General features: G+C 36.3%; 1 protein-coding gene across 5 annotated transcripts in view; it reads left to right on the top strand.

Annotated features, from left to right (window-relative positions):
- SS18 (SS18 subunit of BAF chromatin remodeling complex) overlaps nucleotides 1-14,262 on the top strand; it is a 42,630-nt gene extending 28,368 nt beyond the window's left edge. For 3 of the 5 annotated variants that reach the window (XM_080609982.1, XM_080609980.1, XM_080609984.1), the window contains 6 exons: nucleotides 3,542-3,709; nucleotides 4,435-4,539; nucleotides 6,671-6,763; nucleotides 7,519-7,641; nucleotides 10,337-10,470; nucleotides 12,565-14,262. In XM_080609982.1, coding sequence (XP_080466108.1) covers nucleotides 3,542-3,709; nucleotides 4,435-4,539; nucleotides 6,671-6,763; nucleotides 7,519-7,641; nucleotides 10,337-10,470; nucleotides 12,565-12,591 — 650 coding nt within the window. In that variant the 3' untranslated portion in view covers nucleotides 12,592-14,262. The remainder of the gene's footprint in view (nucleotides 1-3,541; nucleotides 3,710-4,434; nucleotides 4,540-6,670; nucleotides 6,764-7,518; nucleotides 7,642-10,336; nucleotides 10,471-12,564) is intronic. The other 2 variants (XM_080609981.1, XM_080609983.1) reach the window with 2 other exon arrangements.
- Nucleotides 14,263-15,234: the final 972 nt, after the last annotated feature.

Below are 15,234 nucleotides of genomic sequence, written 5' to 3'. Positions count from 1 at the left end.
GCTATGATGTTGAAAAGGATCTTAAGATCATCTACTTCCAACCCCCCTGGCATCGTCGGCCCCCTTCACGTACTGGAAGACTGCTGTGAGGTCTCCACACAGCCTTTTCTTCTCCAGGCTGAACAGCCTCCACTTTCTCAGCCTGCCTTCATACAGGAGATGCTCTAGCCCCTCTGATCATCCTCGTGGCAGTCTCAGTTTTCTGGACATCAAGCCTATTAAAGAAAAATAAAATTACATTCTGAAATGCAGTCATGCTGTAGCTGGATTTGTAGGGTGTCTAGACATAGAAGACATCACAGTTCTCCTATCTTGAAAAAACAAAGATAAAAACGGACACCACAGTGCTCATTCTTTTGTGTTTTCTCTAGTGTAAAATGTGAAAGGAAATGTTAGTAGCTAAGGAATTTTTTGGTATTACTTCTTTTTATGTATTCTTTTTCATAAGTGACATCTGAAATTATGATTCAGTTTGAGATGGAGAGCTGCTTCTTCAGAAGTTTCAGTCATGTCAGCAGTTATTCTTGTCTTCTCACAGCACTTACCACCAGTATCTGAATTTCAGCAGAAGAGACAAAGCTAAAGAGACATTTTTAAACCATGATTTTTTTCTGCGGCTCTTCCATCCTCAGTACACTTCTGGTCTTGATTTGGTAGGTTTATTTGGGAACCACTTCTAGTTTGCATTTCTGTTCCTCAATATTCACCTTACATGTCAGAAGATTAGGTTGTCAGTTTCCTTGAGTCATTGTCAGGGTTTTCTATGTTAGATTTGTATCATATTAAGTATTATATAATTAATAAATCAGCTTTATTATAGGCTTAATTAAAAAACAAAACAAATTTGAACTTCCTTGCCCCTCAAAACTTGCCTCATAAAATGGCTCCGTTGTGTAAGATGAGATACATGATAGAGAACATGTTTCTTCTTTTAGGTATCGTCTTAATAAGAGAGAGAGATGTGAACCAAACTGGAAGGAAGCCAGGCACTCTGTTATTAACACACTACATAGTCTGATACAGGGTAGTGAATTCTCATTGTGGCTCTACAAAGCGTTAATGAAGTTCTAATTTAAAAAGCAAACACAAAACCTCTACATTGCACCATGGGGACCCAACACATTTTATCACATTGTATTGTGACTAATATTAATATTGTTAATTAACAAGCTTTCTTGAGATCTAGGAATATTATGGCAACAAGTTTCTATTTTTTTTTGCAAGGCTGCCTAATGTTTCTTGGTACTTCCAAACAGAGGAGCAGTGAAATGGAATAATATAAATTACCTACTTGTTCAGAAGATCAAAAAATTAAATAGATTTTTGCTAAGTGAAAACCACTTATGGCATCTCTGTTGAAACCATTTTTTTCACTTGAAAACCGGGCACAAAAATTTCCATGCTGAAGGATAGAAGCATAACTGGATCATTTTGAAAATGGCCAATATTTATCTTCAGAGGAAAATGAAGCTTAACAGAACTAAGGCCACTTCTCACTGAGAGATTTGACACAGGGGTTTAATGGGATTTAACTAACACCTTTGAATTCATACCATTAATTAATTTGGCTTAACTTTCTCTTGAAACCCCACAAAGGCAGGATCTAAGTGGCTGTATAGTCCTTTCCTTATATAAATCCATTATCGGTGCTGACTTTAGGTAGATTTTCAGTAAAGTGGTTTCATGCAGGACTTCCTGCTTGTGTTCCAGCACCTAGTTAAAAATATTAAATTCAATGGCAAAATCTAGCATGCAGAAAACTGGATGATGCCTTTTTTTCTTCTCTGGGATGGAGCTAAGGGGTGGCTGTGCTAGTTAGATGTTTCAATTTGTTTTTGAGTCTTGTTGTCTATAGTTTATAAAACATTAAAGGGGGGGCAAAAGAAGTTTAGGATTTCACCCTTGTAACACTAGTATGTGTTAAGTGGTTTGAATTAATGCACTATAAAAATAGGTTGTTTAAGAAATTTAGCTCCTTTCACAGTTCTTTTGTCAAATTTTTAATACTGGAACCACTCTTTTCCGAAGTGGTACTAGAGAAGAAGTGAAGAAGCTGTTCTTTGTTAAAAGTCATATCGACCTAACCTGTAATCTCATATAATGAAATGGCCTAATCATCATTTTAATTGCTGTATGGTGTCAGCAGGATGTTCTTTACTGTCTGTTTTCATTACTGAAGTTTGCATTTCTTCAGTTTAGCCTTAATCAGATTTTCTCAGCTGGTAAAACATGGGCAGTATTTGATCTCTCCTGGTCTTTTCCTGTGATTCATAGAAACGTGGTGCAACTTTGTATGAAAGAAGATTTTTGTTAAAGGCTGCTTGGGACTGTTCAGTGGTGGGCCAGAGCATGGATTCCTGTGGGCTTTTCAGCATACTGCTTTTTGTGTGCTTGCCTGACTCAGTGGTACATGTGGTTTGTCTTTACAGGCTAAATACAATTCTTTATTTTGTAATAACAGCCAAGTGGCTTGTTCATGGACTGTAACAACGTGTATATTAGAACTATTCCCTAAGGAGCTGGCAATGTTAAATAATTTTTGTGACTTATCAAGTTTTCCCCATCAGGTTTTCATCTGCACTTTCTTTGCAGATGCTTTTTAAAATAAGCAAACAAAAAATGGTGAAAGTGTTTCAATTACCTTTGTGCATGAGTAAACTAATGTCTATATAGTTGTCCTGGGCTCAGCTGCAACAGTTAATTTTTCTCCTTCTTAGTAGCTGGTGCAGTGCTGTGTTTCGTCTTTAGTCTGAGAACAATGCTGATAACACACTGATGTTTTAGTTGTTGCTAATTAATACTTACCCGGATCAAGGACTTTTTGGTCTCACATGCTCTGCCAGTGAGGAGGGGCACAAGAAGCTGGGAGGGAGCAGAGACAGGACAGCTGACCCAAACTAGCCAAAGGGGTATTCCATACCACAGCACATCATGCCCAGTATATAAACTGGGGGGAGTCACCTGGGAGGCCCAGATCGCTGCTCGGATTGGGCTAGGTGTTAGTTGGCGGGTGGTGAGCAGTTGTACCATGCATCATATGTGTTTATTGTTCTTTTTCTCTTCCCTTTTTAGTTTTATACTCTCTCCCCTTGTTATTTCCCTTATTATAGGTGGTGGTAGCAATAGTAGTTTTGTGTTATACTGTAGTTACTGGACTGTTGTTATCTGAACCTGTGGGAGTTGCATGCTTTTGAGTCTCTTCTCTATCCCGCTGGGAGTCGGGAGGAAAAAAAGGGAGAGGAGTAAGCAAGCGGCTTCATGGTTCTGAGTTACCAGCTGGGCTTCAGTCACAACAGTATTTTGAAGAAAAATCATCTAGAAAGCAGCTTCATGGAGGCACAGTTCTGTTTTGCAGTATGGTTTCTGAACTGATCATCTGCATTTGTATTGGTCTAGAAACAACAAATCCTCATGACAGCACTAGAAATAAGAGTCTTTTTTTGGTCTATTTTTAAAAGGTTGGGTTTTCCATGTTCTGTTTGAAGGGTTTGATTGCAAGCTATGTGTTTCAAAGATGTGTTTGCTACTTTTCTTTCTACAGGTCCAATGATGCACCAGCAGCCTCCCTCCCAGCAATACAACATGCCACAAGCTGGTGGCCAGCATTACCAGGGGCAGCAGCCACCTATGGGAATGATGGGCCAAGTTAACCAAGGAAATCACATGATGGGTCAGAGGCAGATTCCTCCATACAGGCCACCACAGCAAGGTAGGACTTCACTTCAGTGTTTTTATATTGGCTTTAAATAGCCATCTTTAAAACTATTTTAAATCACTTTTCTTGCTTACAATTTCAATCAAATTATTGGGTGTCACAGACTGTTTGTGGACTCTTTTTGTTACCCTTTTAAGGGTGGTTCTTGCAGCAACAGATTACTGATGTCACCCTGAAGCATGAAGACAAGTATTTCTTTTGAGTTCTTTCTGACAAAAAGTATGTAAAAATACTCAGCATCTCAGATATGCTGATGCAGAATTCTGTTTCACTATTTAAATGATAGGTACAGTAAAGGAACAGAGTGCCTGCTTGGTTCTGAATTTGCTCAATTACAAAAAAAGGAACAATGTTCCACAATCTTGCTTCTATTTTTCCTTTTTTTTTTTTTCTTGCCAGTCCTTTTAGAAAAGGAATAACTTTATTTTTAGCACCTTAGTCTGTTATGCACATGTTGCTAAAATGAGCTCAAAACTGAAGTTTTTCATATATATGCTCAATCTAGTGCAGCCAAACAACTGTCTGTGTATATATAGATAGATAAGTTTTATTTTTATATTTTTTTTTCAAGTAAACCAGGTTACATATGTTGTCTGAAATGCAACAGTATGGGTGGGGAGTACATTTGAGAAAAATTTCTCATACTAAAATCAGAAATTAGCAGGCTTTATAACAGAGAAAACAAGTTATTTACATATTGACTGGTTGTGGTTTTTCAGGCCCACCACAGCAGTACTCAGGCCAGGAAGACTATTATGGGGACCAATACAGTCATGGTGGACAAGGTCCTCCAGAAGGCATGAACCAGCAATATTACCCTGATGGTAATCTCTCATAAATGTTAACTTTCCCATTTTCTATACCTGCCCAATACTAATGTAGTCATATGCCCAAAATTAGGGAATAAGGCAAGAGTAATAATTGGATGTCATACCTCACATTTACAAAACCTTTCAAATTCAGAATTGTTACTACAGTTTAAGTTACTATGACAGGTTAATTTTACAACTTACTGAAAGCATGTAATTTGTAATACTCCCACTTGAAACTCTAGCAACTCTAGCAAAATGAAATGCTGTAATTGATTTATCTAAAAGTGTGGAGAGTTCCTTAGCATATCTAGTATAATTGAGTTGAATTAAAACAGTTGTAATTTTGTTGTAATTAAGAGAGGGGGCGATATCCTTTTATTGAAGATTTTATCAAAGTTGAAAAACATGGTAAAAAGATGTGGATTTTCTGTAAATATTCTGGTTTTAAAGTTAGTTTTAGTTTTCAAGTAAGTTGCACAAATGTGTTATTGCTGCTACGGTATGGGCCTTCAGTTTAATTTTTACAAAGGGATAAAATGGTCCCTGCCCTGAGGAGATTGTAATTGTGAATCGTCTTTAGAAGTCCCCCCAGTCCTTTCAAGGCAAGACTGGAACTTTGAATTTCATAAATCTGTCCTCCTACTTGGAATTTAGAGTGCTGAAGGCTATTAGATTGTGTTATGAGTTAGAAAGTTGCAATTAACGTGTTTTTGGGCTGAGCAGAGGCTGGGAGAACACAAATGCTGACTCATGACTACTCTGATAACCGTGTGCGCAACTTAATGGTATCTTACAAAGTTCAAGGAATGTGGTAGACGTTAATGTTTTAAGAATGTATACACAGCAAAGTGGAGTAATTGCCAATGCAGCTACTCATTGAAAATAAACGGATACAAGTTGGTTGTTTGAATTTTAATTTCTGTTAAATCGACTTTCAAGATACATCGACCCACGTCTGTATAAGCTTACATGTGTTATTTGTGCAATTATCTGACAGGTTGCATTAACTCATAAATAAATTTTCATTATGGAACTTCTATGTTATGCACATGAACTTTAAGGAGTTACAGGCAATTTGCTATAGTAAGGGCAATTCAATGTTACTATCAACAGCTCTGTGGCAGCACAGATTACTTCTTGAAGACCTATTTGTTCTATAGAGTAGAACATTCTTTATCATTACCTCATTATTACTGATACAGCACCTAAAGAGAATATATTGTAGTACTTGTTTTAATGAGTATGTATTTATATTAGATTCAGCCAATGATGTATGGTAGAGTAGCAGAACTAAATATGATGACCTCTTAGTTTTAGAACTTTCTCATTTCCTTTTAATTCCAAAATTTTATTCCAAATTTATATAATCTGTGTAATTTTAATTTCAAATTTAAACATAATTTTGGCTTGTTTTCTTGAAGCTAGCAGTAAGATATATTTTGCTCATCTGTAAGATAAAATATATTTGCTCTAAAAAGCAACAACAGGTAGGATGTTTACTGCATATATTGGATTCTTAATCAGATATGGCAGAAAAGGAAGGTTTGTTTGCAATGATCCTACTCAGGACTGAAATGTAAGAGGAAAAGATTTCTTAAGACTTGTAGGAAAAATTTTGAGAACGTTTTTCTGTTGCGTAAAAGCAAAATTTAATGTAGACTGTGGTTCATAACTTTGAGCTTTTTTATATTTCACACTGCTTTTAGCATATGCTTTTGAATTGGAGATCAGCGGAACAGGTGTTAGACAAAGTATGATAATTGCTTTCTTTGTTCATTCTAATTTAATTCAGGTTATTTACATGTGAAAGGCCTAAATGCTTTCATTATTTTTTTTTTTTTTTGAGTGAAAGATAAAGTACTCCCCTCCTCCCCTCCAACAAGGATTATCAGTAGGTTAAGACCATCCCTTGCTGTGATGTTGCTAAAACTACTGCGTTAAGCCTTTTTTTTTCCCCCGTCACATGTTAATTCAATATGAAAGGAAATCATATTAATAAGTCTTTGGCTAATACATTTGAAAATTCTTTTTCATGTATATCCAGTTGAAATTTTTTTCATTTTTCTGAGAAATGAAATATTTTGAGGGTTTTTCACTCAGAGGCCATTAACGTTTCTTCCTGTCTCTTGTCGAATTGATGTAGGTCATAATGATTACGGTTATCAGCAACCGTCGTATCCTGAACAAGGCTACGATAGGCCTTATGAGGATTCCTCACAACATTACTACGAAGGAGGTATCTATATACCTTCACACACATACGCACATACATTCCCTTTCCTCCCTCACCCGCAACGGGAACAGAAATTCCTGCACAACACGACTTATACCCATGCAAAGCTCTTGTAGAATACTAGTTGCTGGCTGTCTTGAAAATTGCAGGGAACTTGAAGTGTTCAGAATAATTTCTTGCAAACACCTAAAATATATAACCACAATTTGCAATTTCTAACAACAGTAAAATGACTAAAACACTCTAGAGACTTTTTTTTTTTTTTTACCTCAATGGAAATTTTTATTTAAACATAAATTTGTTGATTCAGTTGTATATCTTTTTGTGTGTGTATATATATATATTTTGTATAATTGTAGTGCCGTTAGGAAACAGCTTGCTGATCTTGTGTAGCTAGTCTGTGCTCTTGTAGCTGTCCTTAATTTTGTCTTTTTTTTTGTTTCTTGTTTGTTTTTTGTTTTCACTTTATTTAGCATAGTCATGGTCTTATGACTGTGATGTTCCAGTAAATGTAATGCTCGTTTGGCAGAGATGCTGAAAATGCTGCAGTTCAACTTTGCAATACTGGCTTTAACTGCAGTTTGTTTGGCCGAATTCCTTCTCTTTGGTTTGAGTTTTCTTTGTTTTGTTCAGTTTTTGAAATCAATATTGCATTTTCATTTTGTTCTTGTGTTGTTGGCTGTGCATCTTAGAGGGGAAAAAAAATTAATAAAGTAGGTATCTTTATAAGCTTTTGCTTTCTTGCAATCATCTTACAGGAAACTCGCAGTATGGTCAGCAGCAAGATGCATATCAAGGACCACCCCAACAGCAGGGTTATCCACCACAACAGCAGCAATATCCAGGCCAGCAGGGCTATCCAGGACAACAGCAGGGTTATGGTAAGAACCTGAAGACACAGACAGCAATCACAGAAAAGACTTAAGAGACATCCTCATATGTTATTCGATCTGTATTTTACTTTGTTGAAAGGCCAAGCTTGTGCAAAAAAGCTGCCCACAATTTCACTGGGCCAAAACAAGAAAGCGTAGAAGACAGCATGTTTTGGGAAGTAGATTGTGTTGGCAGTCTGGGACAGTGTGGTGACACAGAAAAATGAAGGTGTCTGTAATATAGAAGGACCCAGAAAGACTCTGCTCTCTTGTGTCCTCTGTAGGTGAACACTGTCAGGAGGGCACAAAAATGGCAGAGCCATTTATGCCCTGTCATGCTTGGATTTGCCGTATAGAACAAAATCTTTTAAAAACTAGTTCAAAATTTCATCCAGCATACATTAATCATTCTTTTTAAATTCTTACACTGATCAGTAAGGAAATGAATAAGCATTACCAATGCAGATTTCAAGAGACGTTGCCTCAGAAATTTGTACAAGTAATGCAAACCTTCTGATGTATGGCAGGAATCAGAAACCCACTGCCACAAGTGAGATAATATAGTCCTTAAATTCAAGGAAAACCTCCCAAACAGGAAACTTAAAGTATTAGTGTGTAAATACTGTGCATTACATCTGAAAATTTGAGGTCAGAAGAGCATACTGAAAATACTGCTCTTTCAGGTTTTACTTGCTTGCATATTGTAAAGCTCTGTGTATTTATTTCAGAAGAAGGAATCTCTGAAATCTAATTTCATATATTTAATGTTTAGCTTTGTTGCAAGTTTAGGTGCTAAAACTTTTTCAGCATTGTGTGTATGCGAGGAGTGCATGAATGACTTGTTTGCCGTGTAGATAAATGCCAGATAAAATTTAACTCTGTCTCAACATAACTGGATTTAATGTGTTAAGAGGATCCACTGAGATTTAGCAAGTTTTTGCCTTTCAGAGGTTATGAATGAATTGATAGTTTTAAAATAATACTCATGTACTTATATTCTGCTGAATGGAACACAGGAACAGAACGAAGAATAAAGTGAAGGTCCATCTAGCTCACTCTTCTAAATTTTGTAAATAAAGAAATCTGACTTATTCTAAAACCTTATGTTAAGAAATAATTAGAGGAAAGGAGTGAAGAAATCTGTTGGAGTGAACTCACCCACCATAATTTGTAAACCCAAATAGCATGCTTCTCAATTTTCATTTTTTAGCAGAAATGGATACTGATGTTCCATTTTTATTTTATAAAGTGTGTCACTGAATATCTAGAATTCAGCTATAAAGAATGACCATGAATAAATAAAATCAAGTTTCATTTGTCAGCACTTTTTAGGATTGTAATACCTTTGCTTGATTTAATATTAGATTGCATTCTAATTTGCAACAATAAGTCATCATCCCAGATACTATTATCAACCTTTAAAGTTTCATTACATGTAGAAAGCTGAAACTGCATAGTTGAAGGAGATTTGAGGCCTGAGGAGGATGTTAATAGCCTATGGAACTTTTATTTTCCAGGTTGTCTTTTTGACTGTTATATAGATCCAGAATTGTTAAAAGATTTACCAGCTGATGTCTTCTTGATGTCCAGTGCCTATAGCTAAAGCTTAACCCTCCCTACTACTGAATCACATTACTGTTAAAACACATCAGTTTCTTCTGAGGGAGCAGGAAAAAAAGTATTGTTTTGTTTAAAAGAAAGCACTTCTGAAGAGTTGCAAATCTCCTGGGCTCTGCCCATTTTTAAGGGGTGGTGGTGAAAAGCTAAATTAGATCCACTGGAAAAAATCCATATGAAGTGTCACTGAAGTAGACAGTAGGCCATCTTTCCCAAGGTGGGAGGGAATTCAGTTAATTTTGTTTGGAACATAGCTGCATGAGGATACTAACCTAATGGTTGTAACCATTAGGTTAGTTTCCAGTGGTAGACAAACTGAGTCCCTGTGAATAGTAACAGAGTTTGTATTGACAAAAGAACTGCTTCCTTTTATAGCCAGAAAAGGCTGGAGCCAAGTGGTGGGTTTTTCCATCTTTTTTCTAGAAAGTTAGGATGACCAGCAGAGTATGGAATTAGGGAGTGCTTTTTTCCATCCCACAATAGCATTTACTCGTCATATCTCACATTTTGTGAATGTAACTCACTTGCCTGATACTCCATTTATGATTGCCTGCTGTGGTATGGGAACTGACTTCTGGCAGTGCAGCCCTGCTAGGCTCTTCAGAGGGTCCAGATGCTAAACACTGCTGATCATCTGGCTGTGCCTGGCATTAGAAAGTTCTAGGACTGGAGCAGCATTACAGCAAGAGGAGAGCCTGTCTCCCTAAAGCCTGAACAGTACTCGTATTTAGGATTTGTCGTTTCTTGCCTTGTTCTTCTCTGTCCTATGATCCTATGATAGTGTGCTGAACTACATGCATTCATAATAAAAAATTAATATATAAATAAAGGTAAATATTTCTGTGGTTGGACTACAGGCCCTGTCAGCCAAGGTGCTTTCCAGGGTAAGAGGAGGGCTACTGATCCCTGATACGTTTTTAGGTAGGAAGAAAACTAATTGGACAGTAGTGATACTTCTTAGCCCTGCTCAGTTGTAAAATTCAGAGCTTTTAAAACTGTTCTCTTCCTCCTAGCACCTTAAGCAATCTATTTCCTTTTTTTTTTTTTTTTTTGTTTGTTTGTTTGTTTCCATTTTAATGTTTTCCAGGCCCCTCCCAGAGTGGTCCAGGACCTCAGTATCCCAGTTACCCACAAGGACAAGGCCAGCAGTATGGGGGATACAGGCCCACTCAGCCTGGGCCACCACAGCCACCACAGCAGAGGCCTTATGGATATGACCAGGTATTCTTTCATTTGATGAGGAAGTTGTGATTCTTACACACTTATTTGATAATCTTAGTTTCTTGTGGACATTTAAACTAGTGAATTAGAGGACATGGTCTCTCAGGTGTGTATGTACAATTCTCTTGGATTTTATTTCCTGGTGAGTTACCCAGAATCATTTATCTGGAGGTGTGATTAGTCATTCTCTTGCAAAATGTTAATGCAATTTGCCAAAGTAAGGCACTCCCGGCAGTATTTTTGGACCTTAAAGATTAAGGTGATCTGTTTCATAAGCCTCATGGTGGATGACAAATATGAAAGACGAGGTTCTTAAATCTCATGGTAGATTGTTTTTCATTACTGCTTTGCAATAAAAGTAGTTGAATTTATTTTCCACAAACACAATCCACTGATCCTCCTCTCCAGCTGCAGAAGCAGCTCAGGTGTGCAGCTGATGGCCTTCTACTGTAAAGCCATGTGGGCAGACATGAATCCTGTTTTTACACAGGTTTTCTCTGAGCAGCATGATGAACACTGAACAGGGGGAAACAAGTGACCTGGAAGTCAGCTGCTTGTTTCCATTGCTGCTAAGATAAGTGCCTAAAACTCTGGGATGGAGTTCTAGTGAAAGGACTTCTGTAAAAAACCTGTCCTGTAATTAAAGGATGAAGTGAAAAGTTTCTTCCTGTAGAAGGCACTAAACTATAAAAATACAATTTTGCAATATGAATCGTTCAGAAGTGTCATTACAATGTACACTATTACTTTCCATGGCATAAATAAAATGGAGATTAACTAAATGTACATTATGGTCAATTTGAGGTCCTGGTGTTTTAGGTATCCTGATATGTCAGCAGACGATCAGTGGAACTTTCAATAAGAGTTTTCCTGTGGAAGTGAGAATAGCCACAATTGTACATATATTTAAAGGAGAACAGTTGGCTTGCTTTCTACAGAAGTTAGCAAAGACAAGGAAGAAGGAACGATCTCTTTCAGTGTGGTAGTTTAGAGATACAATTACTTCTCATTATTTAACAGATTAACAAAATGCTTATGCACTAAAGTAATAACTTCCTCCTGCAAATAATAAGGTGTGGAAAAATGCTTTGCATGTGGTGAATGTAGGGTCAAGGGAACTTAATCTCAATTTGATGAGTTTATTCCAGCTTTCTTTGCAGTGGAATTGGATAACCCTCTGTAGATGGGCTCTGCTCTTCCAGTTTGTGCAGTCTTAAGTTCCACTGGGAAACTCAATTATAGAAGGCCTCTCTTTCATACTAGCCATTCCCATAGGAATTGCATTGCTTAAATTCTCATCTGGCAGTTGTTTTGACTGTCATAGGGAAAAACTGACATTGCAACATAAAAGTGAAATCTAAAATGATACTTAACATAGAATGGTGCCAGGACAGTAGCTTGGAGAATGTTTACTTTTTACCACAGTACCAGTTTCTGCAAGCCTTGAAGCCTGTGTTGAAGGATCATGGTAAGCATTTGGCATTGATGCTTTCACCTCTGTCCTGCTCTGTAGTACGTGACATTGTGTCAGAAGAGGTAGAGAATATCAATAAGGGTAATAATTCTATGTATCAGATACCTGGAATAATTGGTTCCCATAGGATATGTTGACTAGTTGTGTTCATTGGGATGTGCCTTGGGTTTTGAGATACATATATCAGTCAATTCTGTGATGCTTGATGTATGAATATTTTTAGGTACTTCTAAAAGCAGGTAATTTCCTAAATTATTCTGAATTTGGCTGACCTGGTCTTTTTGAAATAATATTCAAAGTTAGGGTGAGAAGTAACTCCTATATTTTATTTTTGGTGGTGTTTTGCAAATTTCACAGCAGTCTGTCGAATTTAAAGGTTCACTCTTTTAATCAAATTAGCATCCTGTCTTTCAATCTACATCATCAGTCTTCCTTGTAAAACATAAAGGATTTTTAGTGAGATGAAACTGTATCACTTACATCGGCTTATCATTTATTGTTAATTGTTTTTATCTTCAACATCATGGTTTATTTGGATGGTCTTCTGATTTCAGCTTTTAATACAGAAAAAATATGCCTTGTGATCTAATTATGTATTTTGAATTTTTTTTTTTTTTTAGGGTCAGTATGGAAATTACCAACAGTGAAAAAGTACTCACATTCCAGTAGGCAATATCTTTTAGCAGCCATATTGTCTCCTCAGCACTGTGGACATCTTCCTGAGATGAGAACCTTCCATTCCATCTAGCTTTTGGAAAAAACTTGTGGCTGTTTTATGGTATACAGTCTTTATGGGTTAATTGTTAAAGACTGTAGATTCTCAGAAACTGATTTCACGTCTCTACTCTAGATGGCAATATTGGACAGAAAATACATGACATAATTTGCAGTGAGTTGACTGTATGTCAAATAGACTGTTACAGACTGAAAGGTGCAAACAGCTTTGTATGTTTATGAAGGTTATGGGAATTTAATATTTTTTCCACAGATTTTTTTTGTAGGGGGAAAGGGGAAATGCACACTTTTTACAGCAGCAATATTTTGTATATTATGTTTTTCATGTGGTGAATATGCAAGACAGTACACTACTCGCTGGGCAGGATAAGAAATCTACTGTTAAAAATAGGTAGGGGCGTGATAAGTACTTGATTGTATAAATCTCGAAATGGTGTACAATAAAGATAACAGTGAAAAAAGATGGAGAACATCATACATCACCGATAGGTTCATGTACAAAGAGAATGATAATCCCAGTTATCTAAATGGGAACATAATAAAGGACAGTATAATATAGTCTTGTGCAAAGATTAATTTTTTAAGCTTTCCAATTTTTCTGAGTGAAACAGTTTTATAAAAATTATTTCTAACATAGTTTGACAGTTTTCTGCAACATTTTTTGGGTAACAAGGTAAATGTTTGGGTTTTATTTCTCAAGTGTTTTGTCACAGCTTTGCATAAGCAAGCTGTAATCCCTCTTAATAATTGCAATAACAAAGAAAATGACAAGTGTTAATTTTACTTGGCTTGAATATGCAAAGAACTTGAAAAAGAGTATGGAGGACAGGACTGTATTGTATAAGTGTATTTTAATCTTTAGTTGAATAATTTGTATGTATCAAAATAGCCTAGAAGACTTTGTAAAACCTATCTAAACTTTCCTAACTGGGAGATAATATCTTTAGAAAGGGGGCATTTTCTGTGTGTGTCCATTTTTCTTGTCGGTTAACATGAGACCAAGGGATGTTTTATAACATCAAATTGAAAACCTGTTGGTGAGATAAATGCCAAATTTTGGTTTGAACTGCATTACTGCTTATAGTGTTGCATGTGAGATAGAGGCACCACCTTGATCAGTAGCATAGTACACACAAAAAATTGGTTTTGAGACTGTCCTGCGACTGTATATCAGATAAATAAATGGATATTCTGTTGTGCAGGAGTATATGCATTCAGGAATTCCTGGCAACTTTTATAAAGGACAAAACTTAAAATTAGCCCAGGGGTAAAACAATATTTTGGTTTAAGTTGATCACATTTGAGGATTAAAAGCAGAAAAACAGCTGGTGTTCATCATACGTACGACATCACACATGGAAGACAAGATTTTAAATTTGTTCATCATTTTTAAAGGGAAAACAGTTTTCTTAAAGTTGATAGAAAATACACATCAAGGTTTGAACAGATATGGCATGAGGAACATTATTATGAATGAAATGCTTGTAGGTTCTGTGCCAATTTTCCACCACTGTGTACTTCATCGCTATTTAAAACTGTACTCCATCAATTCTAACGGAAGAATAAATTATTTGTGATTTTAATTTTCTCATTTGTTTCTTTAAATTAGATCCCGATCACTCTGATGTCTCATCTGGAGACTTTGCTGTGGGCTTTTATTTTATAGAAGTTTGGCCAGAATAACCAAACTGTATTTGCATTCTAGGACTTTATCAAAATTCTCTTGCCATAGCCAAGTTAATTAGAATTAACTGTTCAGTAATCAGCATGTTGTGTAGGTTGTTTGTTACAAAATTCTTCCTCTGAAAATGAAGGTCCATGAGGCTATAATCAAGATGACTGAATTAGATAAATGAGTTGAGGAGGCAAAAATGTGTTGAACCCAGCCTCGTGTAGATATGTTATCTCATTTGAAATAAGCTCAACTGACATTAAGAAATAATTTGTCTTGCCAGCCCATCTTCTGTTGTCTTATTCTCCTTTTTAATGGAAACTAAAATTGCAGTTTTAATAAGCAGAATTTCCTCCAGGGTTTCCCTCCTAGAGACTACTGCATTTGCAAGGTTTAATTGTTTTATAACGGTCCTGTTTCGTAAAACTTTTTAATTGGTGGTGACAAAAATTACCTTATTCCTCTGATACTATTCCAGAAGAACAACTTGAGATGGCTCCACATGAAAGTACTCCTACTAAAATTATATATTAAAAAAGAACCAGTTTTCCCTAAACAAAACAGAAGGAGGAATGCATGACAGGACCAGGGTAAGATAGCAGGAGACTGGGTTCGTTTTAGTAAGTACTCTTTATTAAATAAAACCCAAACAACAGGAAACCAGTACGAAAGGTGTTACATTTGGCATTTTACATGTAGAATGTAGAAAATAAGACCCAAGAAGGAGACTGACACAGCAGATCATATATGTAAACAGATATTATACGGATGTTTGATGTAAAAAGGAGTTAATGAATTCAGTGACAGTTATCATAGTGCTGTGATTTTGCTATCATACTTTGCTCTTCCTTCTCAGACAGTTTTATTTCCTTTCCTGCTCTGT

This window comes from Psittacula echo (genome assembly GCF_963264785.1).
Source record: "Psittacula echo genome assembly, chromosome: 2".
NCBI lineage: Eukaryota > Metazoa > Chordata > Aves > Psittaciformes > Psittacidae > Psittacula > Psittacula echo.
Note: the sequence above shows the minus strand (reverse complement) of the source record. Positions and strands in the feature narration are given on the sequence as shown.